Source organism: Rhea pennata, chromosome 9 (genome assembly GCF_028389875.1).
Source record: "Rhea pennata isolate bPtePen1 chromosome 9, bPtePen1.pri, whole genome shotgun sequence".
NCBI lineage: Eukaryota > Metazoa > Chordata > Aves > Rheiformes > Rheidae > Rhea > Rhea pennata.
In genome coordinates, this window is record NC_084671.1 from 24,791,977 (window position 1) to 24,807,550 (window position 15,574).

The 15,574-nt window shown below is 43.1% G+C and overlaps 1 protein-coding gene across 1 annotated transcript in view; it reads right to left on the reverse strand.

Annotated features, from left to right (window-relative positions):
• YEATS2 (YEATS domain containing 2) overlaps positions 1-14,656 on the reverse strand; it is a 51,872-nt gene extending 37,216 nt beyond the window's left edge. Inside the window, exons 1-8 of the mRNA XM_062582851.1 lie at positions 14,604-14,656; positions 13,069-13,186; positions 9,890-9,987; positions 9,692-9,784; positions 6,173-6,415; positions 3,582-3,697; positions 2,260-2,421; positions 454-565 (exon numbers count right to left, since the gene is read on the reverse strand). Coding sequence (XP_062438835.1) covers positions 454-565; positions 2,260-2,421; positions 3,582-3,697; positions 6,173-6,415; positions 9,692-9,784; positions 9,890-9,987; positions 13,069-13,168 — 924 coding nt within the window. The 5' untranslated portion in view covers positions 13,169-13,186; positions 14,604-14,656. The remainder of the gene's footprint in view (positions 1-453; positions 566-2,259; positions 2,422-3,581; positions 3,698-6,172; positions 6,416-9,691; positions 9,785-9,889; positions 9,988-13,068; positions 13,187-14,603) is intronic.
• Positions 14,657-15,574: the final 918 nt, after the last annotated feature.

Sequence of the window (15,574 nt, forward strand, 5' to 3'; positions counted from 1 at the left end):
TTCAAAAGAAATGAGCAGGCAATCTCAGCTTCTCTTCTCCCTGCCCACTCTACCAACAGAGAAAATCTCCTTACGAAAGGCAGAAACGCTGGAGGAACAGAACAAAGAGGAAGAGCCCTGCAGCAACCTTTCAAGTTAAAGCCAGTAAAAGGATGATAAAAATTTCAAACCGTCCAAAAAGAATATGTAACTTCTTTGCTGCTCCGAGCAGAATCAATTCCAGATTTTGCAAGGCTGGGCTGCCCAGCTACAGCATCGCCTCTAACATAGCCAAGGTAACTAACTCTCCTGAATCTTCTTTTGACTCTCCATCTCAACAATTCACGTGTAAAAGATCAGCAGGACAAAGATAAAACAGAGGGAGGCAGAAACACACACGACAGTGGAGTCTCTTCTAGATTATGCATTAGAACCCATTTAATTGCCTTTCTCTAATTCATTCTGGTCAAATACCTTCAAATTGTGTATGATATCAATCCTCTTGTTCTGGCTATCCTTAAAGTGTATCTGGACTCTCACAGGGAATTCTCCCCAGCCTCTCCTGGTCAGGTGAAATGGAGGTTCTCTGGAAACAAACGGTGATTCACATTTTGGATGCAAAAGGGGCATAGTTTTCACCATCTCTTTTTCAGAAAACCTAAGCTGCTTTCTTAATTGATAGCTAAAGTTACCTTCAGTCCTGCTGTGCAGCATGGACAGAATGCTAAGTCTGATCATGAGACCAAAACCACAGAAATTCTGATTTCTGTGGACAGCTGAAAACATTTTCACCTTGTGTAATGGAGGAGGAAAGAAAATGGTAAAACACTGTGCTGGATAAGGAAACAACTGACATTTTAAAAGAAAGGCTGCTTTAACATCAAGTGAAAAAATAAAACAAAAAAAAAAATCCCACTACTTTAAGAAAAGACCTAAGTCAGTTCCTAGGACACTGCTGCAAGGTGAGTTTTCAATGCAGTATTTCGTAGTCTCTGCTATCCCCTATCAACTAACAAAAAGGCACATAGCACAACATACAGATAACAAAGAAAAGCTAACCCACGCCAGTGCTGTTCTCCAAGCTGAAAAAACAGGGCATATTTATCTCTAACGTTTACCATTACTTTGTTTGAACTTCAGTTTGTTGTGACTGTAAATCCCCAATGTGATTTTGCAAAGAAACAAAACACAAAACCCTTAAAGATTATTTTCACTCCAGAATATGAATGTTAATTAAAATGACTGGGCTGTACTACAGTAAGAAATCAACTAATTAGAAGGGATTAAAACAGGAGACAAACAGCACCGATGACAGATACTGGAGACTGAGAAGGCACAAAAGACGACAGCATTCAAATGTAATTTAGCACATTATATGAGCAATACAAGAGGAGTCTGTTTTCATGTGCCTCGCTACCTCTTTCTCAGAATCATTTGTAACCCTTACTAACACTTCTCATCTCAGATGTGCCTTTCTGAAGTTGCCTTTTGGACGCCTTGACTTTGCCAGATTTATGTTGCTATTTCGTATCTAGGCATCACAAACCCACCTTTCCTCCTGGCAAGCAGTGGAGCATCTTTTGGAGAATTACTTCTTTGGGAAGACACAAAGTAGTTTGAAGTCATCCTCCAACTGTCTTGTCCAAAGGAACAAGAAGAAAAACGGGCTAGACATTTCCTTGCAGTAGTCAGCAGAGAACTGACAGTGTGATCTCACTGGGGCAACAGTTTTGAATATAGCTTTGGGAGAGGACAGAGGCTGCCACGTTTCTGTAGCACCAACACCATTCACACTCATGGGAAGCTAATTTCGTGAAGCACAAAGTCAATCCCACTACAGAATAGAAATATTTGGGAGGGGGATAAAACTTCTCCCCAAACACATATGCGTAATTGAAACTATGGGCAAATTAGCCTTCTGTGACTCCTCTTCCTTTTCCACACAGGACTTGGAAATAGAAAATACGTGTTTTAAAGTCTAACCTGAACAGCAGACAGTTTAATGCATACAGGAGATGCACAAACTCACATGAATAACACAAAATACAATTAAAAGCTTTTGTCAGTAGGAGGAAAGAAAAAAAAAATCAAAAAAGTTTGTCACATCTGCTAAGAAAAATAAGATTTTAATGTTTTAAACTATTATTTTGTGAGTAAGTGAAGCTAAACAGGAGGTTAAGGTAAGGCATGGAATGCAAAACCAGGAAGATGGGTTAATCTTCTAAGAATCTGAGCATTGTAAGGGCAACAAGCGTAAAGACTGGAATAATGCCTTATTACCTCACTTCTACCAGGTCATTAGGTTTGTAACTGGGATGCAGGAAGAACCAAACTTTCTTGACAAAATGATTTATGCTGGGTTCTCTCCGAGAGCCTCTGACATACACCATCCATTTATGGGTTGACTGATCATTTTCTTCTCTCTTGTCCGGGGGAATGTACCTGGCAGAGAAATTAAGAGACAAACACAAGAAAAAATCCCAAATAGATAAACATCACAAAAAGTATTATGGGGAAGATTAGGCAAAAAAATTAGGAATCGTAAAATGTTCATCTGTTCCTAGCCCACTCAGGATTCTGTTCATTATTCTGTATTCTGACATTTCATCAAGCCCTCCAAAAAACACTCCTCCAGAAAACAAATTTGGATTTCATAAATTTATTTCTATTCTATGCTTCTAACACATTTTCTCAGTATCTCAGTGCAGAACTGCCATATGAAATTCTTACATTTAAACACTTCTTTCTGAATTACGAAGGCTTTATTTTAATGTTCTACTACAATCAACACTATCAAATCTCTTTCCCCATTTTTTATGAGTTACTGAGAATCTGCATCGCTTCAGAGCACAAAAATCAGTAACTCTGCTACCATAAATTAAAAAAAACAATTCTTATTATGAAATTTTAAGAAGCTTCAAAGACAGTATCTGGTTCTATGTACATTTTCAAGCTACAATTCTAACACCTAAGGCTCAATAGCCAATGATCACTACTTTCTATGCAAAAAAAAAAAAAAAAAGAGAGGTTGACTTAACAGTGAGAAGTCTGACAGTTTAAAATCCGGACTTGACTAAATCTTTCTTAAAGAACACATTTCTTCACTAATTTCCTCAAAGTTCAAAGTTACGTCTCTGTCTTATTTCCCTGTCTTAAAATTTGTGGGGAAATATTACAAAAACCTCTAGAAAATAATTTCTTCATATTATGCTGAACTTTCATACAGTTTCCCTCATTCCATTTTTGGTTTTTTGTTTTGTTTTTAACAATACTGTTCATATGTACACACTGAACTAGCCATTAGGGCAACTTGCTTTTCTAAGTTTTCATGGAAAAAATGTTTTTTAATTGGTCAGAGCAGGCTGAAAGACTAAATTTGGAAGAAATAAATCTTTAAATCTCTGTAGATAACAACTATTAAAACACCTATTCCTCCTCCAATGCTCTTGCTGACACTCAAGGAGGGCAGCCTTGGATGCAGCTACTATTCAAAGGCAAGCCCTCCTACCATGACAACTCAATTTTTAATTGCCCCCTAAGTTTAACCTGCTCTCCACTTGATCCTGAAATGAAGAGCCATCACTAAGATTTTGGATACTAACTTGGAGACGTTGCCAACCACAATTGTTTTCTTCACATAAAGTCGTGAAGTCTCATCATTCGATAGTCCTGTATTTCGTTGTCCTGGTTTTTGAGAGCTTGAAACACCCGAACTGTCCTGAGGGTAGGGGAAGAAAAAAAGGCAAACAAAAAACCAAAACATTCCTCTTAAATATTATTTTGTTTGGCACTAAGAAAGTAAGGCATTGTTAAAAAAGTAAACCTGAGCAGTAACATGAGAGACCAGTAACAATTAATCTCTAAAGAAAGATATTTAAATTGCTAACTAGGCACATCCAAATAACTCAGCTGTAATACGCTGCCTACTCAAGTGTACACTGCATGGCTAAGGTCATTGTACAGTATGCAACATGTCATGATCTGAGCCATGATTCCAGCCTGGATTTCAGAAGCAATAAGCTATCTGAAAAATCAAGCACCACTACAGCAGCGTCAAATGGGTGACTAACCAAAAACCAAAAAGACAACTCTCACAAACTGCTTCTGAAAATCCTTCCCTTTCCCAACCTCTGCTGCTTTGAGGGCCTTCAATGTTGCTTCACCACTATGAATCAAGGCTGGGCCTGGGAAAGGAATTCAGCTTTAATTAAGCTAGCACGGAAGTCAGCTGTACCACGTCGCTGACATCTAGATAAGCTTACAAATCCATCGCAATTGTCGCACATAATAGAATTAGCCTAAGCACCCCTGAAACAGTCTCAGCAATTAACTGCGGCCAGGACTCACTGGTAAAATGACAACGCGGTCTCCCACGCCACCACTGTAGGCTGCATTATCATCTGAATCAGAACGAGAGACTTACGAGATTCTCTTGACTAAAAGACTGTCCAGATAATGAGAGAGTATCCTCTCATAAACAACAGAGTTGGTGCTGCAACTTGCAGGAGTGTACTCCACTGAGCAGCTGTCAGAGTAGGGTCAGTGCGAGAAGCAGTGGATTCAGCAGGAATCACTATTGTCTCCTCTGGTAAATCAATGATGTCCCAAACAGGAGCAAGGACAGTCAGAGGAGACTGGGATGGCTTCTGTTCTTCACCATTCCCTCTGCCACCTCTGAGCTACAGGCTGCACTGGCCAAAGTTGCAACACCATGCCAGACTTGAGCAAAACAATTGTGCCTCCAAAGCCCTTAGTACAAAAACAAGTTATACTGGTTTTATGTTTCAGGTAGGTCCACAGTATATATTGCATATTTGCCTTCTGCTAAGGATCCTAGGGAGGGTTTCAGCAAACTGCAGCCCTGTTATCAAAGGATGCACATTGTTTGGAGAATCAGCACTACGTCTGCAATGTACCACTGCAAGTTGTTGAATTGTACAGTTTAGTTATATACAGTGAGATACATCCATCTCTGGTTTGGATTATAGTTCGTACTCCTCTGGCAGGCCTGGGAACTGAACAAGACTGAAGGGAAAATGGAGTTTCAGTGAGCAAATCTCATCTATTAAGCAGCGCTTCAGCAGCAGTTAGTGAAAGAGCCCCCCTAGCAAAGCTAACTGATTGACAAGTGAGGCAGCTGGTACAGAGAGAGAGAGAGAGGGAGTAGAGCTAGACAGTGTGCCTAGAAGCAGCAGTTTCTCTGCAAGATGAAGTTACTTCTCCTCAGAAAAACTTCTCTTCAGTTGTCTAATTGCAACTGTGAATAACATTCAAGCTCACTATTTTGGGAGATGTGGGCTATGACTTTATCCATGTTGTACTGAGACCACAGCTTAAGAAGGATCTTTTCAGCAGCTGGGCCTGTTTCTATGTGGATCCTTAGCTTCTCGTCATATGATTTCTGTAGCTCCATGGTGAGCCATACAGGCAAAGGATCCAGGTGAAAAATAATGCAGGAAAAAAAGCATAGGGAAACAAGAAAAGAAGGTATTTTTAACCTGGTCAGGTTGGTTCAATTAAACAGTGATATTAGTATAACAGTGAGCAGTGCCATCACGATAAAAAACTCAAACTAAGCACCCAGGCTCTACCAGTTCACGCTCCCAAGATGAACTAATCCACTGGCACCGCTACGTTTTCTCCATACAGTGTTAAGCAGGTCAAATCCTGAACTCCAGTGGCTTCAACTGCTCTAAGCAACGCAGGTACCATGAGCACCCAAGACCAGGCAGCAGCATTACTCAGCGGAGTCTCACCAACTTTTTAACAACACTGCTGAGAATGACACGTGTCTTGTTCCTCTCTCCACCTCTCTCCATGCTCTACCCTTCTGGACCTGACTTCCATCTGCATAGCAAAACCCTTTGCTAGAGCTGTGAAACACCTGCTTCCCCTGAGGCTACCACCCAAGAGAGCACCAGATTAGTTGTGCTAACACTAATGCTTTCACTACTTCCTAGTTGACCTCTCTGTTGGGTAAGACTGAATTGCGAGGAGTTAACCCAAGTTACATACGCTTCAGTTAGCCTCACAGCAAAGCCAGGCTGAGGGACTGGGAACAAGCAGTTGGAGAGGGTAAGAAACAGATCTTCAGCAAGATGAGTGAAAACATGAAGAGCTCCTGGTGCCAGCACTGAGTCCAGACAGAGCACACATCTCCAACAACTTGACCACCACTCGAGTTTTACTTTACCCGGCCAGTATTTCTGCTCTGTCTCTGGTCCAGGCTATTTGTCAGCCTCTCGTCTGTATCCACGTTGCCATTGTCCTTGTCCAGGAGAAAGTCATTGTGCTGAGAGAGTGAGTCACTTTCGGAGTGGTTGGCAGATGGAGTGTCTGATCCCTGGTTAGCAGGAGAGGATGATCTGGAGGGTGATTCCAAGAACTTCTTGATTGAAGGGTGATTAAGAATCGTTGCATCACATGACCTCGTCCCCTGCAACAAAGAGGCCGGGCAAATCCATTATTTTTCCTTTTGCCCCAATAAAATGAGGCTCTGCCAGAAAAGAAAAAAGTCAATGTCCAAAGGAAGAGAAAATATTTCATCAGCTACCTTGCAGAAAAAGCATATGCCACAGAAGATAAAAGCTTATAACTGTCCTACAGAAACCAGACCCGAATTATAAGCCTTTTCCACAAGCCTTTCGATCCCCCAAACCTATCCGCTTTTGAAAAGAAGGTCTGCCACCTAGTCAGACACCTGTAACATCCCACTGCAAATAATGGCTTCCCTTCCTTGCAGGCATCTACAATCTCTTATCATACACAGAAAGGCCAGAGCTGCCTGATTTTTGCAGGCAAGTGGGGTATGTAAATGCATTAGACTGCTTACTTTTGATACTGTGATTGGTGCTCTTATGAATGCCTATGAGGCAAGCTACGAGTACACTGTCTGCTCACAAAAACTTAACAGAGGATGAAGAATAATATGCTCAGGCATGCTTGCAAACTTGCCTCAAAACAGACACATTAGAGCTAATCTTAGATCCTCCTAAACCTCCCTTCATAAGTGGCCTGCAAAGACTGTAGGGGGTAAAGGTGCATAAAATCTTTTTTTTTTCCCTCTCATTACTACAGCAAAGGCCTAATAGATTTTTCCTGCTTTTGCTTTTCCTGTTTTGCAGAAGTATCAAGGAAAACACCCCATTACTTCTCAAAGCAGGTGTCCCACTGCCAATTCACCTGCCAGACACCAGTCCCACCTCTTCCAGGACACCCTGCTTAGATGATGAATCAACTAAGCAGAAACAACCCTCTTTCAGCAGGAGAGGTCATGAGAGGTGTGGGGGGGGGGAAATCAAGAAACTGATCCGGTTCAGTTTGTTTTCCTTTGCTGGGTTATTTTTAGTCCACAACAGTTCCCCAGTCCCATTCATTGTGTAACCAAAATCATAGAATCAGTAAGGTTGGAAGGGACCTCTGGAGATCATCTAGTCCAACCTCCCCGCTCAGCAGGGTCACCTACAGCATGTTAGACAGAGTTGCATCCAGGCACGCCTTGAATATCTCCAGAGAAGGAGACTCCACAGCCTCTCTGGGCAACCTGTCCCAGTGCTCTGTCACTCTCACAGTGAAGAAATTCCCCCTCACATTCAGGGGGAATTTCTGCTGAGAGGATGAAAATTCTGCTGAGAGGATGGAAGGGGTGGCAGGGAGGCAGACACTAGCACCACTGTAACACAGCAGAATTGCCCTCAAGAGCTCATAGCAGTAGTGGATTTGATTACTATCTCCTTTTAGACTTTATAGATTTGTTAGAGAAGTTTTTCAACTGTCTGTTAGACATATGATCTAAATAATTTCCAACTCTCTACTAAAGAGCACTTAAAACAATTCTGAAACCTAAATCCTGAACTTCGATTTTTGTATCTGCAGAGGAGAAATCCTATCAGTTTTACAGGCATTCATACAGACTTCATAGGGCGGGAGCTCCCCTTTAAAACAAAAGTCCCTAACGGAATTGTTCCCTCAGCTTTGCTCAGGCCCTTTCAAAATATGCGAGGGAAAAAAAAAAAAAAAAAAGATTAAGAACTTATTTCATCTTTCTAGTCAAGTAAACTGACCAACATATTTTCCACTAATTTGTTAAAAAAAAAGAAAAGTAATCATACTTAATCATAAGCCTCAAAACCTGACAACATTAGGTTCAATAGCTGTTTATATCAGAACAGATAGAAATTTGCAAAACACCTTCCTAGAGGTTCACAGGTATTTATATAACAAGTATAACAAATTAAACTCCAGAAGATTTACATTCTAACAGAAGCAGAAATAAAACAATTATTTACTGCCAACAGAAGCAAACAGATGGCAATCATGCATTAAAAACATACATCAAAGAAAATCAAAATAAGTAACAATTCCATATTAAAAAGAGATCTGATTTAGCACGTTACAATTGTAGAAGTAATTTAAAATCAAATCAAAGATACAACTACACCAGCCATAAACTCATGAAAACTACAGGTAAAAAACCCACATAGCAAGGTCATACTAGTAACTTTTGTGAGTACTTCAAAACATTACTAAAGGTATTGTTTCTGGAAGGTATGAAGCTCAACCAAAGAAAGAACAAACATCCTACATGGCAGAACAAGTAAAGAACACAGGACAGTACAAGCTGTACTGTCACATGATGACATAGGATAAAAGTTCTTAAAAACATTAGAATCTCAAATTCTTCAGCTGCCTACACAAAAAAAAAAAAAAGAAAAAGGAAAAAAAAAAAAAAAAGAGGAAGAGACATCTCCAAGCTTCCCAATACTACAACATGCTTTCCCAACTCCAGTTGCTCATCTTTAATTCAGTGAGAGGAAAAAAATAAGATTTTTTTTTTTTTTTTTTTTTTTAAGTATTCTGGAAATCACAATAAAAATAAGAATAACAACATGAGCCCTAGCTTAGAAGGGAAATTTTCTAGGCAGTAGAGTGAAAACTAGCTTTTCAGCATACATCAACAGTTTTCAAAATCAGCTCTGATTATCAGTGGAAATCAGATAAATTACCCTGAATTCAAACAATGATAACTAAAATAATTAAACTGGTAGTGAACTACATGGCAATCAGGAGTCTGCATTCAACCTCAGTATGAACCACGAACAGCATACAATTAGCAGGCCATTAAGGTCCTGGCACTCAAAATTGGTGTTTAACTGGCCGTTTCCATATTTTTATCCTCTTGTGAAACCTCCTGGATTTACATCCCGCTTTACTGACACCACTAAGCGGTTCATCAAACCCTACACAGAATGGGTGCCTGGTGGAAGGAGTGGAAGATAGTTTCACGGTACTGACAGGTACTCTGCAAATCTACATCTCTTTTTTGGACAAGTTCCTAAATATGTCTGCCTCCACCTTTCACTTGTTAAACAGGTAAACGTTCCTCACTCTACTGGCTGTCATGCAAAGTGTGGGTAAGGCAAGGTGCCCTCATGCAAGAATTGAGGGAAAAGGCCATTTCAGAAAAGAGAACCAAGTGCTGCTAAAGGACTTAACTGGTCAACGAAGGTTTATACTTCTGAGTAGCTGAGGCCTGGTTAGTGACACACGGATCACCTTTCCCACTCCAGCTACTAACCTACCTCATCTGAAGCTCGGATTCCAACATTTCAGAAATCGCATCTCAAAATGGAGCCTCAAACAGCCAATGAAGTTCACAGTCTTTCCTTACAAATATTTCTTAAAAACTTATTATTCCAAAAATAATTTTTACCTCTCCAGCTTTAAGGAGACCTGCAGAAGCGTAATAGTTTGCCACGATACAGGCACGCAGCTTATCCATCATCCTTCTTGCTTCAATCAGGCGCTATGAAAAGAAGAGATCATGTATAATGGACAACTACTGCAGCAATCCCCTAAACATCCTGATGGATCAGGACTTCATCTGTTTTAAAGATCAAGACCTTTATACCTGATCTATAACTTCAATTTCATGTTCTTTATTCTTCATTTCAACGGCAAACTGTTCTTTTATAATCGTCTCAATCTTCTGCACAGCAACATCCCGAGCTGTACAACACCACACATGGAAAACAAAGAAGGAAGTATTTGTATTTTTGAGGTTCCACTTGAAAAAAACAAAGTCAGAAATCATTAAGGAGTGAAAAGTGATAAGTTCAGCATTAAAAAAAAAAAAAAAAAGCAGGAAGGATAATTTTTCTGCAGAAAGTCTTCTTTCTTAACAAAAAACACATGTATCTTTAAAAGCTGACTTATACGGGGAGATATATTTTTTTTTTTTCCTTTTTAGGTCTGAGAGGACAATCAGAAGATACAAAGAACAGGACCAATTTGCTTACTTTTGTCTCAGTAAAGCTGTAAACAGAAAACAGAAAAGGGAAAACTCAAATTTGCTAATGCCAAGTGCAGTTACCACAGCAATTGTGCAGAGGTACACTGGCATTCTACTTACATTTTTCTGGTCTCTTTGGGGCAGTACAGATCCAGGAAATTAAAACCACATCATGTAGTAACAATAACACAAACTAATACTTTGTATGCTCAGGACCAGCACAAAACACAGCCTGCTCTGGAGAGCCTAGAAGCCTTTTATTATCTGCAAAGGAAACTACATTATCCAAAGCTGGTCCACCTCCTACAGAATCCTCTTCCAGCAGGGCAGTTGGAAACTTCTACGCATTCAGCAGGGGTTTACTGAAATATTAAACTACATGTTTTCAACCAAAGTCAAATTGTTTGAATTCCTTACAGTAAATTAGACTTTTAGAACTGAATGAGCATCTTAGTTTTTTTTTTCCTGCAATGTGTATAAACAGAGAAAGAGTAATTATTTTTGTTCTACATCTAGCATAGGTTTAAAATGTCCCCTCCTCTGAGCAGTGTCTGTTCTGTCAGAGATTCAACCAACACATCAATTTAATAAGTTTGAAGTAGGAACTTCAAAAAGTGGGGATTTTACTGGAGAACTGGAAACAGTTCTCCAGTGTGTGTCAGAAGCACAATGACTCAACACAGAGCAGCTCAGTGAAGCAGCTTGGATCCCCTGGAAAAACTGGACATTGTTTCTAAGAAGAACAGAAGGCAAAAGATGAAGACTTTGTTTTGTGCTTCAGAGAAGGCATTTGTTTGACTAAAGGGTATATATCTGTTTGAAGAGGTTTCTCATATCACAATATAAAGGGTGAAGAAACCAAAGACTGTCAAAACTTTCCTGGTATGTTACAGCTAGGACACAGAACTTTACTGTCTGATCACAGTTACTAAAATGGAAGCAATGCAGCTTATGCTTGCATTTGCAATAGGTGTTTCCTAAATACATTTTTTTATTTCCAGGTGTTTATATATATTCTAGGACTAGAAATACTTCAAGTCTATATTAAAACAGAACTATGCTTGAGTCTGTAGGAGTAATGCAAAAATAAATGACAGAGGGATATAATTATCCCCAAATCAAGAACACCATGCCCAGGAAATTTGTGTGTAATGTTACACTTAAAAGAAATCTAAGTAGATTAAGGTAGGAACCATGCAGTTCAAATGAAGACAACACTTCCCAAGGCCAAGGCCATGCAATACGAGTATTAGGACAACAAAGGGAAGTTAAAAGCCTGTATAATACAAGCACAAATCTTAAGAACACTGTATTTTCATGTTTTTCACCATTTAGCATCAACCACAGTCCCTAATTAAGGCTCAGTCAGTGAAATTTGTATACTTAAGGAATTCCTGTATTGAAAACTGGAGATCTTCCAAGGGAAGGAAGAAGCTGATTTGGAAGAATCACCTGAGCAAGAAGTTCACTTTAGGAAGGACAGTTTTCCAAAAGCTCTAAGACTTGGCTTGCTAATTACTAAAATCTTCTGAGAAGTTGCTTCAGAAGCAGAACAAAATTTTGTCTGCAGTAACTTGGATTCAACACCACAGAGGCAACTTCTGGCAGACAGGCAGGGCAAACAGCTGGGAGCAGTAACACTTTTTTTTACCATAGCTAGCTCTGACAAGACTCCACTGTCAGGGACCTTAATTGATCTGGAGACAAGACCTTCCCAGCAGCACATTCAAATTGAAGTTCAGGCTGCTCAGGCTTGCCCAGCTGTACACTGTGCTCCAGAACATCATCTGTGAAACCATTATCTGTCCCTCTCCAAATGGCAGCTCTAGCATCCTGCTCTACTCCTGGATCTTTTTCAGATTCCACAAGCCAGTTTCACTTTTCCCTCATCTCCCTTTTCTTCAGCTCTTCCCATCATGATTCTCTCCCACTAGCTGTGCTATGCCATGTATCACTCTATCACTCAGCCCACTCCCCATCCCACAAGCAAGAGACTCTGCTCTCACTTGTCCAGAGCAGATTCAAACCTGACCAGGTTATCCAGCCAACAGCAAGGTTCCCAAAGCATTTCTGACAGTGCCAAGTGCATACCTACTTATCCAGCCACTCTCTCCACCACACTTCTTCCTCCATCTTTCCTTCAATCAGGTAGCAGCTCCTCCTCCTTTGCATCCTTAAAAGCCCCATCCTTCTTCCTTATACTTATCCCTTCTACATTATTTCCTTTCGCTTTCTTCTGCCTTCTCTTGTGATCATTTGTCTCCCTTTTTCCTAGAGCCAGTCTATCCTGAGGGTCACAGATTTCTTTTTTCCCCACACTGTACTACCAGCTGCTGCATCCCCCAAACTTGTAAAATAACTACCAGTCTTTCTAGAAGCAGGTTTCAGTTGCAAAACAAATGCATAGGTAGGAGCATACCCCAGCATGGATAACAGCTGGGAAGATACAGTGGCCAATACTTTAGTAAGCAGTAAGTGGCAGAGTACACTGTAAGGTGCCCCATAGGGCTTGTGCTCTAGTTGCTATCATGCACTGAAGTCTGCAACCACATGTTCTGTTGCTGTCGTTACTGCAGCTCAGTTCACCTACCAGGTATGAATGACTCCACATATGACAACCACACCTTCATGCTGTGTGATGACATACAGAGACATCACTAGCTTCCTCACCCCTTGTTCCTTTAACTCCTATCTGAGTCCTTTTCTGAACTGTTTGCAGACAACGTGCAGAGTATCTGCGGAGTCCATGGCATTTCTAATTCCACACATGACAAGACTGCAATTCAGACAGTTCGTACCTGACTGTTCAGCTGCTTTGTGACGCTTACTGGGATGCGTGACTGCGATCTCCTCATAGTCAGGGTCCTTCTCCGCGATCACTCTCTTGATTCCGGACATGTTCTCTCAGCTACACCACTGAGAGAAAAATAAAAGCAGTAACATTACCCAGAGCAACTTTCCAGACAGAGTTGAAACTTTCTTCTGAAACTAGAGGCATCATAGCAGGGAGGCCTGCCTTGGACCTCATGAAGCAGCTGGAACACCTCCTTCTCTAGTTGCTACAGGTCAATCCACTGCTGCAAAGCTCAGAGCTAGTCCAGTTACATACAATCCACAAATTTACACTGCCTCCTGATCTTTGGTCTCTAAAACCCACCACAACCAGCATGCATAAAACTCCCATGACACTGGAATAACAACACAGAAAAATTAAATGACCTTTTGCTATTACTGAACAGCTGCTCAGCTGCTCTGCAAATACACCTTGGCTCTTTCCTGGAAGGCAAATTTCTTTATGCAGAGTCAGCACATGTGAGTGGAGAAGACCAAGCCACATGTTTGTACTAGCAACTTTTCTTCCACTTCAGTCACTGTCCGTGCAAGCAAAGGTCAAAATCCCATCCACAGCGAAGTCTGCACTCAGGTCTTAGAGGTCACCCAGACTCAGATGGATCATCGATACTTAATACAGCCAGGATACTTTCTCAGTACTAGCACCATCACTGCCAGCATGCAGCACTTGTTCAGAGGGGAAGAGTCTCCGTGTCACTATGCTGATGGCTCTGAACCAGCCGGCATCCAAACGCACAGGGACAGAAACATACAATACTACTTGGATAACACGGGGACTCACCTATGAAGTTACACGAGCATATACAAGTGCGTACGTGTTAACTCAAACGCGGACCACTAAGGAATTACAGCCGCCCATAGCGTGGAACGACGTCCCAGTGCGCGGCAGTCTCCTCTCTCCGAGGCCGCCCAGGCCAACACACCCCGCAGGGACGGCCCCTCCACCGGCACTGCCTCCGAAGTCCGCCTCGAGACCTCTCGCACCCGGACTCGCGCTTCCACACCAACACACACACGTTTTTGCTACTACGCATTTATTTTAATAAGGGGCAGTAATCGCCCACCCAAAATACCAGCACGCCTACGCGTATCGGCAGCCGCCGAGCTCGAGAGGCGCGTCCGCAAAGCTGCCGAAACGAAAACTCGGGGGATTATTCGCGGTAAAACGCTCTTCACCTCGGAGGCGCCGGCAGCCGCGTCGGGCGCTCGCCGCTCCCGGCCAGGGCTCCGAGGTGCCGCGCCGGGGCGCCGAGCCCCTCGGGGGGCGGCGGGGAGGCCGCCTCCGAGCGGCACGCGCCGCCCCGGCACCCGCCGGCTCGCGCGCGGCCGTTGCGGCCGTTGGGGCCGTTGGGCGCCCCCTGGGGCGGGGCAGCGCCCGCGGCCCACGTGCGCGGCCGGCATTGTTCCCCTCCCCCCGCACGCGCGCACAAAGCGGCGCCGCGCGCTCCCCTCCCCCTCCGCCGCCGCCGCCGCCGCTCACCGCGCTCCGCCGAGGCGCGCGCGCAGCCGCCGCCGCCGCCGCCGCCAGCACCGGGCCGCCGCCGCCCCGCTCCGCGTCCCGCCGCGGCGCCGCGCGCTCAGCGCCCGCGGCCGCCGGCCCCCGCCGCCGCCATGAGCGCAGGCCCTGCGCGCCGCCGCCCGTCAGCGCGAGGGGAGGCGCCCGCGCAGGCGGACAGCGGCGAGGGGGCGGCGCCGGCGGCGAGCAGCACCTGCGCGGCGGGCGGGCGGGCGGCCTCGGCGCAGGTGAGCGGCGAGCGGCGCCTCCCCGGGGCGTTGGGTGGGCGTTGGCTTTGCGCCTCTTTCTTTTTTTTCCCTTTCCCTCCTTTTCTTTCCTTTTTTGTAGCTTGGCTTTTTTTTTTTTACTTCAGCTTGTAGGGCAGTAATCGGCCCGCGAGGTCAGCGGAGAGGGTGATAACGTTTCTGTTTAGCCATTTTGCGTTTTGGCATTTGCATTTTGGCGCAGTCCTGCTGTGTTGGCCAAAGCCATCTCATGAAATACGTAATAAAATTGGAAAAATATTTTAACACACACAAGGACCAGGATTAGGGGGAAAAAAAAACATGAGAAATGAGGCACAACCTGATTGAGATCGCAGGTAATAAAATCGCGCAAGAGATGCGCAGTAGCACCTTGTTCCTCCACACCACTAGTAACCTGCACGGAACAGAGTAACGCGAGGCTGCTGTCCGCAGAAGTCCGCTGAAGGGGCAGTGTGCATGGATCTCGTCGCGTATGTGCTGCAAAAAATCCCGTGTTTGCAGCTCTTGGTATTTCATAGTCTGTTCGTCACCCACAATTGTCTAAGTAAACTAATGGATTTAATGTCACAGTTTTTGGTTTTTTTACCAGATCCTAATAACCTCTGTTGGATGTAGTTAATAACCAACGGCACTTTGCTCCATGGTAGTCTCATTGATCCATGGAGTAAGCTGCTAACTAGCATGAATTAA